General features: G+C 38.4%; 2 protein-coding genes across 4 annotated transcripts in view; one reads left to right on the forward strand and one right to left on the reverse strand.

Moving 5' to 3' along the window:
* LOC128860025 (UTP--glucose-1-phosphate uridylyltransferase) overlaps positions 1-14,553 on the reverse strand; it is a 64,748-nt gene that overhangs the window by 2,736 nt on the left and 47,459 nt on the right. For all 3 annotated transcript variants that reach the window (XM_054097250.1, XM_054097251.1, XM_054097249.1), the window contains 6 exons: positions 8,992-9,178; positions 8,813-8,904; positions 2,624-2,764; positions 2,350-2,555; positions 2,055-2,280; positions 1,854-1,992 (listed from right to left, as the gene is read on the reverse strand). In XM_054097250.1, the coding sequence (XP_053953225.1) occupies positions 1,854-1,992; positions 2,055-2,280; positions 2,350-2,555; positions 2,624-2,764; positions 8,813-8,904; positions 8,992-9,178 (991 nt within the window). The remainder of the gene's footprint in view (positions 1-1,853; positions 1,993-2,054; positions 2,281-2,349; positions 2,556-2,623; positions 2,765-8,812; positions 8,905-8,991; positions 9,179-14,553) is intronic.
* Positions 12,800-14,105, forward strand: LOC128860027 (uncharacterized). Its single transcript, XM_054097253.1, has 3 exons — positions 12,800-12,956; positions 13,017-13,372; positions 13,461-14,105. Exons 1-3 carry the CDS (start codon positions 12,800-12,802, stop codon positions 14,052-14,054), a joined length of 1,107 nt encoding a protein of 368 aa, XP_053953228.1. The 3' UTR covers positions 14,055-14,105.

The raw sequence follows: 14,553 nt of genomic DNA on the forward strand, positions 1-14,553 counted from the left end.
AAAATAAGGTGAAAAATTTCTCAAAAAATATTTATTTATTCATGAATTTCTATTTTATCTCCTACAAAGTAGTTCCCCTGAGATATAATACACTTGTGCAAGTGTTTTTTCCAATCCTCGAAGCAGTTCTGATATGCACTTTTTGGTATGTCCTTGAGCTCTCTCTGCGAAAGATGAGTGAGTAGGTGAATTATCATAATGCAAAAGCGAGGAATTTTTTGGTAATCGAAGAAACCAGTGAGCAAACCCTAGACATTTGATCCAACTTGGCGTGCTTTTTTTGGTCGTTATTCTCCTGGACTCTTCCATTGGGACGATTGGGTTTTGGTTTCGATGTCATAACCATGAGCCCATCATTCGTCACCAGTTATGACCCTTAAGCAAATCTGGACCATCGTTGGCCGCTTGATGTTCAAAATATCCGAAAAGATTGCATTATATGAGCCAACCGATATGCAGATATCCTCAGCAACTTCTCTTATTGTGATTTGACGATTCTCCGTAACAATTTTCTTCACTTTCGTAACATTTTCATCGGTTGTTGATGTACTGGAGCGTCCAGAGCGAGCGTCGTCATTCACATCTTCTCTACCTTCTGTGAAAGGCTTGTACCACTTGCAAACATTATTTTGACTCAGAGTACTCTCACCGTATACCACTGTCAACATTTCAAGTGTTTTTGAGCACTTGATTCCATTTTTTACACAAAATTTGATGCAACTTCTTTGATCCATTTTTTATATAGGTTTAGCAGAAAATAGCCGAACACACAAAACTCTTGTCTTATTTATGCCTCTGACAAACAAACTAAAGACGCTGTATTGCTAAAACCTTGAACATATCTTCGAGAGGAGTGTACCAAGTACGTAGCCTGCGAAGGAAAGATGTTCGGTTGATGGTCGGTATCATTACAGGACACAACCCATGGGGTCAGCATATGACCATCATTGGAATCATTGAGGACCCAATGTGCCTGTCGTGCTTGGAGGAGGCGGATAGCACTGAGCACTTTCTCTGTGAGTGTCCTGCCTTTGCTAGAGCATGGCTACGAGTTTTGGGTTCCGATATCATGAGAATGAGTAATATTCGTTCTCTAAAAATGGAAGATATTTACAGATTTGTCAAAGAATCTGGCAAATTCTCACAGGACTAACTACCTCTATCTCTGTCTATATTCTTTCCTATCTCTTTCTCTGATACTTTTCTCCTTCTCTCCTTGACTATCTACCCCCTTTCCAGAGTTTTAAATACAATGGGCTTTTTAGCCTGAGTGTTTTAGGAGCCACCAAATCTCCTGGTGCTCCTTGGCTCGACCTTTTCAAATTTCAATTTTCAATTTCACGTAGCCTGCGGAATTTGAAAATTCACCTTATTTTTTTAACACACCTCGTATATAAAATAATATATACAATTGGCGCTTACACCCGTTATTGGGTGTTTGGCCGAGCTTCTTCTTTTATTTGTGATATGCGTATTTATCATTTTCCACACAAATGGAGGAACCTACAGTTTTAAGCTGCGACGGTGCCGTACCTTAGCCATAACCGTAATCATAGCAATTAGCTGTTCTGATCAAAGATATAGGCATCACTGTAAACGATTATAGGTGCCGCACCACAATGCCTTAACCATAACCGTAGCCGTATGTATCTATTGAATTGGCCGACCGCTTTTAGAAACTAGTTTTTCTAGCATTTGATCTTTCTTGCCCGGAGTTTCGAACCCGGTGCAATTCCAAATGGTAATCACGCACGAACCCATTCAAAGCTACGGTGGCCTGTCAATACATTACTTTCCACTCAATAAAAAAAAATATTCTAAACTAAAAGCTTTCACTCATCACTCATTTTTACCATCTAATTTCGCCCAAATGTTGTTGGTGTTGAAAAATTTGAATGTTTTCACCGATTTGAAGTCATCGACATGCTCTTTGGGTACTTGTGCGATTTCGAGCAAACGTAGTTTGTTTTCAAAGTTAATAAGGGTACCACCCTAAGGATGAGAATACAAAAGAGTTGATAAGCAAATTTTAGGTTTCATATTTACAAGGCTACCTTAACGTCAGCACGTGTTTTATCAGTAACTTCCATCACAAATTCGACAGGTTGAGCGGAACGTTCCTCCCCCACCAATTTATTCAGTATGGCCAAATCCACAGTAGCGCCCAAATTATCAATATTAGATAGGAAACAATATTCACGGCCCTCATCGATGAACTTCTTTAGCAGCCCGGAATTGCGGAAAGTATCATAAAAGTCACCGTGACCAGGTGGATACCAGCTGTAACGAAACAAATTAATCATTTGCAAGAATATATACATTTTAAAATTTCTTAAAAAATAAACATACGCATCAATATCTTTATCCACATCGAAGTCTTTGGCAACAGGCAAAAAGGATTCACGGCTTATGCGCGGAAAACAGCTCTGATTGAATGTGTGAATTTGAACACGAAAACCGGTGTATTTGCGTATGATTTTCTGGGTATCTTCATCGGTGTTGAATGAATTCATAAGCACCAGCGGTACATTGGCATCGTAGGTTTTGTTCAAATGCTATGCAAAATAAAGATCACCAAATCAGATGGAGTTGAAATGCATTTTCTACAATGTTCGACGCATACCTCAATTTGCTGCACTGTCAAATCGAGAAACGTTAGATCCGAGCGCACGGGAATAACACTTTTGGGACCATGGCAACCCATTGAAGTGCCCAGACCACCATTCAATTTTACGACAACCAATTTGTCCAACATCGAGCGAATCTGTGTCAAAGATATGGAGAGCACTTGAATACCTTGAATGGGCAAAATATTTTACATAGTAATGAACAAAGAAACAGCTAACAAAAATACAGTACGAGAAATAAGCAAATATTAAATTTAAGGGCAGTTCAAAATTAAATGCAAATAACCGGGCATTTCACCATTCTGCAAAATACCACACTATGGCAACACGGCAACTTAATAGCCATTTTTGACATAAGGAATTGTAAATGCCTCGCTGCCAGGTCAATTGCACTTCATTGTAGACTACGCAAACATACGAAAAGAAAATCAAGGCGAATCTATTAAAGGTGATATTGGTAAATCAGCTGATTTATTTTTTTTCTTTCGCCGTGTCCCTGTGGCTGTCAGCCCAGAGTGAAATAAGGCGAATTCATTCTTTGTTTTCTACTTTGCCTGTACATACTTTTCTTTGACGATCAGACGTACAAAATATTGTTGTTGGTCTAGTGCCACCACCTTTAATGAATGTGCCTTGAAGCAAATCATATACCAATTGAAAAAATATGTCTAGTGCAATATTTTGAATACAAAAATATGAAATTTTTTAATGTCAAAATTGAATTTTTAAATATATAAATAAATATCAAAATTTATGTTGTAATAATTTGTTTGCGCTCATTTGGCGACCATTTTCAAGTTGTATTTCTTATTTTCGAATGCCAATTGTTTATCCAGTTTCTAACTAGAATGCGAATAAAAATGAAATTTCATTAAAATTGGATAATGCTTTCGAAACATAAATAACTGGCGTGTTTATGTTGAGTAAACCAAGAATTTAAAATTAGAATTTAAGAATTTGTACACATATAGTATTTTCAGTTTGACTTAAACCCTTTTCAAAGTAAACGGAACCATAAACCAAACTCATTTCAACTATTTCCAAATGCAGTGGAATTTTATATAAGTTAAATGATACCATTTTTTAAATTAATGAATCATCTATTGTTTCATTAATTAGATAAAATTGTAAGTGACCAAGAGTTACATACATAAACTCATAAATCCCAAAGGACACAAAATATGGTGAGCAATAGTGGATGCACATTAAAATATTAAAATTTGTACCAGCTTACTCCGCCAGCGACTGCCGTAATAGAATGGGTTGGTGTGCAACTACCATTCCGGAGTGCATAGGTTCGAGTCTTCGGGCTTCGAACAGCAAAATTAACAAGTTTTTTTCTAATAGCGGGCACTGCTTGACAGGCAATGACAAACCTCAGAGTGTATTTCTGCCATGACAAAGCTTCTCATAAAACCCCATTTGCTGTTCGGAGTCAGCTCAAAAATGTATTATAGGTCCCTCCATTTGTGGAACAACATGAAGACGCACACCACTAATAGGAGAAGGAGCTCGGCCAAATACCTAACAGAAATGTACGCGCCAATTATTTATTTATTTTATTTTTACTCTCCTCGACCATAAAACATGGCTTTAAACCATTTGCACAAAAATTTTACGCAAAAATAATGGATTTCTTTTTCCCCAAACCTACATAATTAAATGGCGTAAGGGTGTATATTGTCTCTTTGACTGGTGCTTTGGTGGTTTGCGTGCTGGAAGTTTTTCTACAAATGGCAGAACCAACAGTTTTAAGACGACTCCGAAATGCTGATGATTTTTTGTCAGCAGCTTTTTCATGACCTGAAATACACTCCGATGTTTGTCTATTAGAAAAAAAACTTTTTTCTGTCAAATGGTGCTTCGTACACGGAAATTGGAATCCCGGTAGTTCCGAATAGTAGTCATGCACCAACCCGCCATATATGGAAATAGTTTAAATTAACGTCATTTAAGGATGGCAGCTCTTCCAGCACTTTCAAATTTTTTTGCTTTAAAAAATCATTTATAATCTCAGGAATATGTTTTCAATGTTTTAAGCTTAATAGAAAGTCTAAAAAGTCTCTATAAAGTCAGTGAAGTGATGAGCGTCGAACGAAAGACGAGGAAGAACGAAAACTTTAAACGCGCTGTCGAATATAACTCAAAAAGTAACCAAGATTTCAACTTAAAAATTTTACAGGGATGCTCTCTATGGGGTTAAGAGTAGTCAGAATTTTGAAATTTTTTTTTTTTTTTGTATTTTCTTAAAATTTTGTGTGAATCCGACAAATACTTTTCAAGTTGTTCAACAATTAATAAAGGGCGCTCGGGCAATGCGGAGGGTTCGAGAGCTAGCAGCAGCTGCAAGCAACTTTAAATGCGTTTTTCTCAAAACTATGTTTTTTGAGCTCCTGATCACTGTAGCTTAAAAACCGCTTGGTAGATTTCAATAAAATTTATAGTGCTTTTGAAAAACACAAAAAACTCGTGCCTGATCGAAGAATTTTTTTTATAATTTCGATTTTTTTCAACAATTAATTGTCAATTTGTTTCTCGAAAATCTGAAAAATATTTCCTGAGACCGCCATATTTTTAATTTTGAAAAAAGAAACAAGCTTATCTATTAATAAAACTAATTTCTCTTGTCCGATTGATTCTGGATTAGTCTCCAAGGATTTGTGATAATCATCGCAAGGGATTTCTGGAGATACGGGCTCCACAAAAACAGCGATAACTTTTACAATTATTACAATAATTTTTTTTAGCAAAAAAGAAAAAAATTTTATTGACCATCATCATTTTTTCAGGCCTCTAACTACCCCTAACCCCTTGTCTTGCGCACGCTAATGTTCCACAATTGTGGCGTTTGGTGAAAGTTGTATTTGTCCCAAAGCCAGGCAAGGACAGCTACGCTTTACCAAAAAGTTTCAGACCTATAAGCCTGACATCGTTTATGCTTAAGGGTCTGGAATGTATGGTGGAGAAGCACATTAGGACGGGGGTTCTAAGTCGAAACCCTCTCAACGTCAGTCAACATGCTTATCAAAGTGGGAAATCATGCGAATCGGCTCTGTACGAGAGCGTTAGCATAATCGAAAAAGGGCTGAAAACAAGAGAGTACACTCTTGGTGTGTTTGTGGACATTAAAGGAGCTTTCGACAATGCTACTTTTGACTCGATGTGCTCTTCTATCAGAAGTCATGGAATAGAAGAAATTATTGTCAGATGGATCCACTCTATGCTATCCAAAAGACTGCTTACCATGGATAGAGAAAGCGATGAAGGAGTCAGGGTTGAGGTTAAGAAGGGTTGCCCACAAGGCGGTGTACTCTCTCCCCTACTTTGGTGCTTCGTGGTGGACTCTTTTCTTAATGAGGAAATTGGACACGTCCAAGCCTACGCAGACGATGTGTGCGTATTAATCTCAGGACGATCACTTGAAGTTACATGCAATAAAATGCAGGTAACTTTAAAAAAGATTGAGTATTGGTGCGAATTGCATGGTCTTTCGGTGAATCCTACAAAAAGCACCTTAGTGCTTTTAACTAGGATGGAAGGCTTGTTACTACCCACATTGAAAGGGGTAACACTGCAACTGTCTTCTGAGGTGCAATGTTTAGGAGTAATCCTAGATAGTCAACTTATCTGGAAGAAGCACGTCGAGCAGAAGGTCTCTCGAACACTAAAAGTCTTCTGGCAGTGTAAGAGATCCTTTGGCAAGATATGGGGTCTAAGACCGGCGGTAGTACACTGGCTGTACATCTCACTGATTAGACCCATTATTACATACGCCTCTGTAGTATGGTGGAAAGTCACAATGGTTAATTCCAGTAAAACCCCTAAACAGGCTACAGAGAAGTGTGTGCTTGGGTATCACAGGTGCCATTAATACGACATCTGGTGATGCCCTTAATGCCATTCTGAACTTGCAGCCTCTAGATCTTCAAATTCGGAAGGAAGCAATGACGGCGGCGTACATGCTCAAGTTAAACGGAGTCTGGGGAAATGAAGTAAGCACTGGCCACTGTCAGATATACCACCAGTTGTCGGAGCGGTGCACACTGTTTTCGATGCCAGTGGACAATCGGGTGCCTGTCGTTAGCTTCGGTAGGAAGGATGATTGATCCCAGATATAGATCAATGGTTAAGTCCAGAGAACCTATTAACGGAATATCAGCACATTTTCTACACCGACAGATCCAAAACCAGTGATGGAAGCGGATCTGGATGGTACTTAGACGAAGACACTAAATACTCCTGTACCACAGGACAGATGGCCACGGTATTCATTACGGAAGTCTATGCCATCTTGCATGTGGCGTACTGGCTAATTGAGAAAAAGTGGCGGGGCAACAGTATTGGAATTTATAGTGACATTCAAGCTGCACTGAAAGCCCTTACTAACCCCCGCTGCTCTTCGAAGTTAGTCGGTGAATGTAAGACAAAACTGAGCAGTGTTGCAAAACACAACAAAGTTAGTCTTATTTGGGTGCCTGGACATTATAGTATTGCAGGGAACGAGTTAGCTGATAAATTGGCAAACAAAGGCTCTGCAAGTATGCCAATAGGCCCTGAACCCTTTCTAGGTGTAAATTTCGCATCGATTCAACTATGAATTGACGACTTCATGAGGTCTACCCACAGAGGTCGTTCGTCTGAGTTGAAATCGTGTAGAGTAGCCAAGTGCTTTGTGCAAGAACCAAACTGGAAAACAGCCACCTTTCTCCTAAAACTCAGCAGGAAGGACCTGAGAATACTGGTGGGTGTAATCACAGGGCACAACGTCTGTGGTCAGCATATGTCTACCATGGAGGTCGTGGACAGCCCGATATGCCTATCCTGTCTTGAGAATGACGACACTGCAGAGCATTTTCTCTGTAGCTGTCCTGCATTTTCCAGAATTAGACTTAGGATATTGGGTTGCGATACACTGAGTATGGACAAAGTTTATACTCTTCCTCTTCCGGATCTCTTAAAATTCATCAATGAATCCAAGAGATTTGTGGAATAGTGACCTCAAACTAATTTATCCGTTTTTACCATCCACCCACTTTTTATCTTTCCTATCTCTATTCTTTCTACTGATATCTATCCGGATGTAGTACAATGGTCTACTTGTCCAACCCCCCACAAATCTAATCTACCCCTAACCCCTTAACATATTGGCCTTTGTACGTACCGCAAATTTTATATTAATTATCACTAAAAATATTGTCTTCGACAATTCGTTTATAAAGAAAGTTTAATTTTTTTCTTTTTCACTTCAAATTTTTTTTTTTTTTAATAGGTAAGTGCAAAGAGGAATAACTTATTGTATTTTAATGAAAAATTGTTGTCTGGTTGATTTCAGTTGATTACAAAAGGCTGTACATTCCACGGCGCAAATTAAAGGAGCCACGTTTGAGCAGTTATAGCCCCTCCATTTTTTTTAATTTCAAGAAAATTTTTGTATATTCATTTAAGCATGAATAATTTATTTTAAGATAATAAATACTCCCACTTTTTTTCAAAAAAAAAAAAAAAAAAAAAAAAAAAAAAAATGATTGAAAAACTCGTTGTCTGGAAGAGCTGCCAACCTTAATTTGAACTGAAAATGCTATACTTTTTAACTCCATTGATTCTTAAGTAACATCAATAAAATTATGTTTTATTTTTTAATTTTATTTCTTCCAACATAAAACGCCGTATATGTCATAAGTGAAGGTTAGATAAATAGAATAATAAACTTACAACCATAAACCAGCGCTGGCAGAAAGTGTTCGAAAGAAGCAGTTAGTATTTAGAATAGTAAAAGCGGAAAGTTAATTTCTTAAAAAGATATATGTACGACTATAATAGTAAATCGTAAATTCAGAAGTACCCAAAAATGCATTACCGTTATATCGAGAGAGTAAAGAGTGTGTTTTCATTAGATTACATTGCAGAAGCGATAAGAAATTACAATAAAAGCATTTATAGAAAGTACAATATTTAAATATTTGGCTTGGCAACAATGTATATAACTGTTTATATCTCACACATTATCTTCTTTTCTGTTACCTCGTTCTATTAAACACCAGAATCAAAATGGTTCACCAATTCACATACAAAAAATGAGAGTTGTAATAGAAACAGGCAAATATTATATACGAGTATATGGAAATAATACAAGAATATGAAATTAAAAAGTATACACACAAACAAAAGTACAGTTGGTTTGTTACCTGCTCGTTTTTGGGCGAACTCAGATTTGAATACTCCATAACGGCATTTGCTGGTAGTTTTTGAATTTTATTCCAGTCAAGAGAAGGACCCTCTGTTTTTAGATAAAAGAAAAAGGAAAGGAAATTACGAATTTGAAATTTAGTCGTTTAATTACACACACACACACACGCGCACTTACCTTCTTGCAGAAAGCGACCAAACAAATCGACAAATCGTGCCATTTCCTTCTGCGACTCAGAGCGCTTCTCTGCTGATGCAGTACGCAGCAGACGATCCAAATCATTTTCGAGCGATTTCAGCGCGTCACGCTTGGTTACCTCGTGGAATTCTTTCGAGTCTGATGGCGCTCTTTGGTGGCCACGGACCTGAAAAAATAAATAAAAAATTATTATATTAAAAAATAAAAATAGTAAAAAATTAAAAATATTTAATTAACTCCATTGAATTGATTTCGAATTCGTTATCAAGTAATGTAATGCACAAGCGCAAACTGAATTGCCAAATTAAAAAAAAAAAATAGAATTAATCTGAAGAAATTTATAAATGTGAAAACAATTGGGAGAGTCGACGTTAACAAATAATTGCTCAGCTCAGCGCAGCGTACCCTAATAACCTCAATTAAAGAAAAAATTTCATAATTTTCTCGCACATACAGTCATGGACAATGAAATAGGTCAATAGGTCAGCGACATTTTGACCAGATTTAGCTAGTGGCACGGATTATGTAACAAAACTTATACGAAAAGTTTTTTTTTTAACTTTTTGTGAATTTAACTTTATGAAAATTCTGCAAATTTTCACCAAAAGTCCAACACTTTTTAAACAGAGTTTTACCATTATTTGTGGCATGCAGTTTTATAGCCCATACAATTTTAGTATCATAAGGTGCATGTTGCAACTTACGAGGGGGGTTCAATAAGTACCCGCGATAAAAATGAAGACACCATTTTTTCAAAAAATTTATTTTTTATTTTTCAACATGGAAAGATACGTTTCTCCCAATGCTCCGGCCATATTTTTAACCCCTCCAAAAATTGGGTTTGACGAACTCTCCAAAATACGTCTCCGTCTCGGCGATGACTTCCTCGTTTGAACTAAACTCTTTCACACGAGCCATTTCTCCATGCAACAAGAAAAAGTCGCTGGCACCAATTCATAACGCAATTCATGCTGTTTGGCGGCGACAACTCCGGATGAATGTGCTGGCTCGTTATCGTGGTGAAGCAGCACCTTCTTTTTTGTCAAATCGGCAGTGCCTCCTTCAATTTATTGGGAAGGCGGTCCAATAACTCACTGTAGTATTGTCCAGTGACGGTTCGTCATTTTCTAAAAAAATCCATGACGATGACGCCGTTTGCATCCCAAAAAATCGTCACCATGAACTTTCCAGCCGATGGGACTGCCTTTGCCTTCTTTGGAGCAGATTCCATTGTTTTAATTGTTGTTTAGTTTCTAGTGTGTAATGATGAATTCAGGTTTCATCAACGGTGACAACTCGACGCAAAAATTCCTTCCGATCTCGCTTAAATTCCTCCAAACACTGCTTCAAAGTTAACAGCCGCATCCGCTTGTTGTCCACCGTGAGCAATCTTTTTCCATTTTCTCGAAAATCACGAACACGTCATACTCGAATAACTGCCAAATCCAATCTAACCTATCAACCAGTCTGAAATTTGTTTTCCCCTCGTTTGATTGATGGCAGTTAGCATCGTGACAACTTCCCTCAGGAACGCCCTCTGTCATCAAACACGGAAACTTATTGCACCGCCCTCGAACTATAAAATATCGTTAATTTTTGACAGTTAAACGATATACCGATACCACTTTCAATAGATTTGCCTTGCTCTTAGTAGAATTTGTTCTTTTCTGCTGACTGAAATAATATAGTTTTTTTTGTTTGAAAGACAAATGGATGCCATATACCGTTATCCATCGAATATGGCATCGTTCAAACCATGGTAAAAAGAATTCAGAAGTTAGGGCCCACATCAGACCGTAAACCGGCTTTCAGTGAATTTGAAGGATTCATCAGCTGATTTGTTGACGTAGCATGGGATGTGTCAACGGCTTGCTTACGGCAAAACTGAGGTTGGGTTGGTGATATAACGAAAAGTGAAGTTGCCTGAGTTAGCTGACATCGTAAAGATATAAAAAGAACGTGTTGGCTTTATATTGTACGAGAACTTGACTATGAGAAAGCTCTGTTCAAAGTGGGTGGGTGCCGCGTTTGCTCACTGATTCTGAGCAGTGTTTGGCCCATGTTAATACGTAATAAACCGGATGAAGGAATCATTGTTCCATCTCTTCATTCCGGAATCAAAACGATCGCCATCTGAGTGGACAGCTTCTGGTGAATCTCGTCCAAAGCAAACGAAAGCACAACAATCGGCTGGAAAGATTATGGCCTCGGTATTTTGGGATGTGCGTGGTATAATATTCATCGACTATTTTGAGGAAATACAGGATGGCTGATGAAAGCCGCTACCAAAAAAAAATTTAATAACTTTTTTTCTTTTTAAGTTATCTGTTCCATTTTTGTTTTAATTTGCAGATTGATCTTTAAAATTTATTAAAATGGATAACTGGGACACGTAAACAAGAATTTGGATAGTCCGCCGCTATCACACACTGGAGTCCGTAGTTTTGGTACAGAGAGAGTACAGGCGGATGTTTAGCGGCGATCCCCCGAGCAGATGGACCATAATGAGACTGGTGAATAATTTTGCTGGGCAAGGAACAGTCGCAAGAAGGCCTTATCATCGAAACCCACCAGTTCGGACGGAGGAAACGATCGCTGCTGTAGCTGCAGCTATACAAAGCAATCCAAGGGTTTCAACAAGAAGCTTATCTGCTCAACTTGGTGTCAGCCGACAGTCTTTGAACAAAAAAAACGTGTTATCGATGTTAGGCCTTTTCTTTTCAGGCCATGTTTTAACATCGCCCAGTCCCTATTAGAAAACCCTATATTTTACAGGTTCAAAAAGAGCGAGTCCGAAAAGCTAAAAATCTTCTAAAATTATTTAAAAAAAATGGTTTTAAAATCAGAAAACATTCAATAATTAAAACTTAATTCCACAGAAATTCATTTGCGTTACTTTAAGGTTCCTAGTAAGCAGAAAAACTTTGTTGTGTTGTGGCTGAGAGAGGCTGCATATGGACAAAATTGATTTTACCTGTCATGTCCGACCGACTGTCGCAGTTTCTCCTATCACTAAGCAGAGGGGACCACTTTCTATGGGCAAAGCACATGCAAAAGGTAGGCATCTCAGATAGTGCACTCTGCCCAGCATGTGGAGAGCAGGATGAGCCGGCGGATCACTTTCATCAGTGCGTCTGCCCCGCCTTCTCTCGAACCAGGCTTGAGAACTTTGGCTCTAATGTGTTAAGAAGCGACCACCTTGGCTCCTTGGCACCACAAGATCAGATTTCTTCGGAGGCCGAGTAGATTTAAAGAAAATTAAAAAGAGAATCAGAAAAATAAAAAGCAGAAAAACACTCCAAGTATTATAAAGGCATCGTGTCATTTATGATGACTATTGTTTGGTGGGTTTCATTATAAAAACATTACATAAATTATGTTCAAACGTATAAAAAATCTGTTGAGCCACCGCGACGTCTCGACGCTACGAAAAAGCAACAAAGCACTCAACATTTGTGCCGAAATAACCTCAGGAAGAAAAAAAAAACGAAAATACAACGGAACGCACTCATGTGACAAGTCACCTACAACAACAACACAATACTGTACCTGTAAACTCATGCGTTTAAAAAGATAAATTAGTAAGGGAACAGCAACAGAATTGCAACAAAAGCAATCATAATTTTAGCATTAGTGAGTGCACCTTTGCGTGGCAAAAGTAATTTTCTAGACTAACTGCAATTCGCTTACCAAAACGGCAATAAGAAATTTAGTCTTGCATGCAGAGCGAGTATGGCTAGATTGTGAATTTGTGTTTTCTTGTAGAAACTGTAGAAGAAAATTCGCGATGCATTATACAAAAATTGGATGCTTGCAAATCTTGCAAATCCTTGCGATTTTGCTCCTTGTCAATGCAAATGAGCGAAGCCAACCGAGACAGGTTAAAAAACGCGGTGTCGTGGAAAACGTTGGCCAAAGTTTAAAGTTTGCGGGTCAAATGTTTGGTAAATAAATTCAATAAACAACGTACGAGCGTAATTTTGTTCAAAGCTTCCAGTACACAGGTATCAATACAGCCGCTGACGTGGCAAATCTAGTAGCGATGGCATTTGCCACGAAGAAGCCCAACTTTATGTCAATATTCAAACAACAACAACAAACAAACGATAATGACAGTGAGGCAGATGAATCGCAACAGGACAATGAGTCGCAGGAGCAGCAGACATCGAGTGTGAAAAACGAGCAACACCACAAACAGCAGCAAGAAAAAGACGAAAGTGGAGAGCAGCCAAAGGAGCCGCCCAATAATTTAGATTTCAGCACCAGTCGGTTTGTAAGAGGAGTTTTGCGCATGATTGGCTTCGATGCTACTAAATTGGGTGCACTGGCCATAAATGCGTTAATTATGATTGCGCAGGCGGTAAGTATCGCACGTTTACAAAGGGACTTGCATGAATAGCTTCTGAATGTGTATATGTATGCTCCTCTATGTATCTTAACAAATTTAGATTGGCAATGCTTTTACGCCCGCAACACGTACCAATGATGGCTACTCGCCCCCTTTAACGCCCTATGACAACGCGGACGAAGGCGTACCAGAAGCAATGCGCAATAGTGAGCAGGAGGCCCATCAGCCACGCGCTTTACGTGAAGGTACACCAATCGATTGGTATTTGGAGAATCCGAATGCGGAGATGCGTCGTATGTTGGACAATGCATTGAATTCGCAGCTCACAGACCGCATCGCGGAAATGATTGAACGTGTAGAGGAGCAAGAAGGCGGACAGGCTGGTTGTATTAAGTTGCTGATGTGTAAGAGTTCGCCCATTATTTGGGGCATGCAAAGGTCGGTGAGTGAGCGTGTAACGGGAAATGTGGTAAATACAACGGATGAAAGTGCGACGACAAGAGAGAAGGCGAAGCCAAAAAAACCATTTTCTACAGAAGTTCTATTTGCGCATTTTCCCACAATTGAGGAATTTCGCGAACATGGCGCTATTTGTGACGAACGGTTTGGCAAGCAATGCAACGTAGATAAGGATGATGATGGTGATGATGATGACAGCGATACGAAACAAGCAAATGAGTCGAAGAAGCAATAGCATGGAAAGTTGCAATTAAGTTAAGGAAATTTGGCAGTAAGAGTAGTACATCCGCCGCAAATAACTACTTTTAATAGTATTCAGCTGTACTCAGCAAAATTTGCATACTCGTATATTATTATGTTTTACTAATTTTTTAAGTGACTTAATCCCTTAGGTATCAAAACATTTTTTGCTGTTTCAGTTTTGGTGTTTTTTTTTCAAAATGTAAGAAAAATTCCATTTATTTCCTTTTAGTTACATAAGAATAAATGAAATTTGCAGCTTAATAAAAATACCTAGAGTAGAAAGCATCTTTTCAGTGATATTTTGCTATAATTTTTGGTTGTCGCTGCAGAAGCCGAGCTCACTTGATTCATTCATTGATTTTAATCCGTCAAAAGCAAGGGAGGGGTAATAGAGATTTTTAAACAATTAAAAATTAACGATGATAAAACGGGGTCCTTTACCACTGTGTCGCTAATAAGTTAATCGTAGCTGTATGCCCATTAAGGTAGGC

Source organism: Anastrepha ludens, chromosome 4 (genome assembly GCF_028408465.1).
Source record: "Anastrepha ludens isolate Willacy chromosome 4, idAnaLude1.1, whole genome shotgun sequence".
NCBI classification, from domain to species: Eukaryota; Metazoa; Arthropoda; class Insecta; order Diptera; family Tephritidae; genus Anastrepha; species Anastrepha ludens.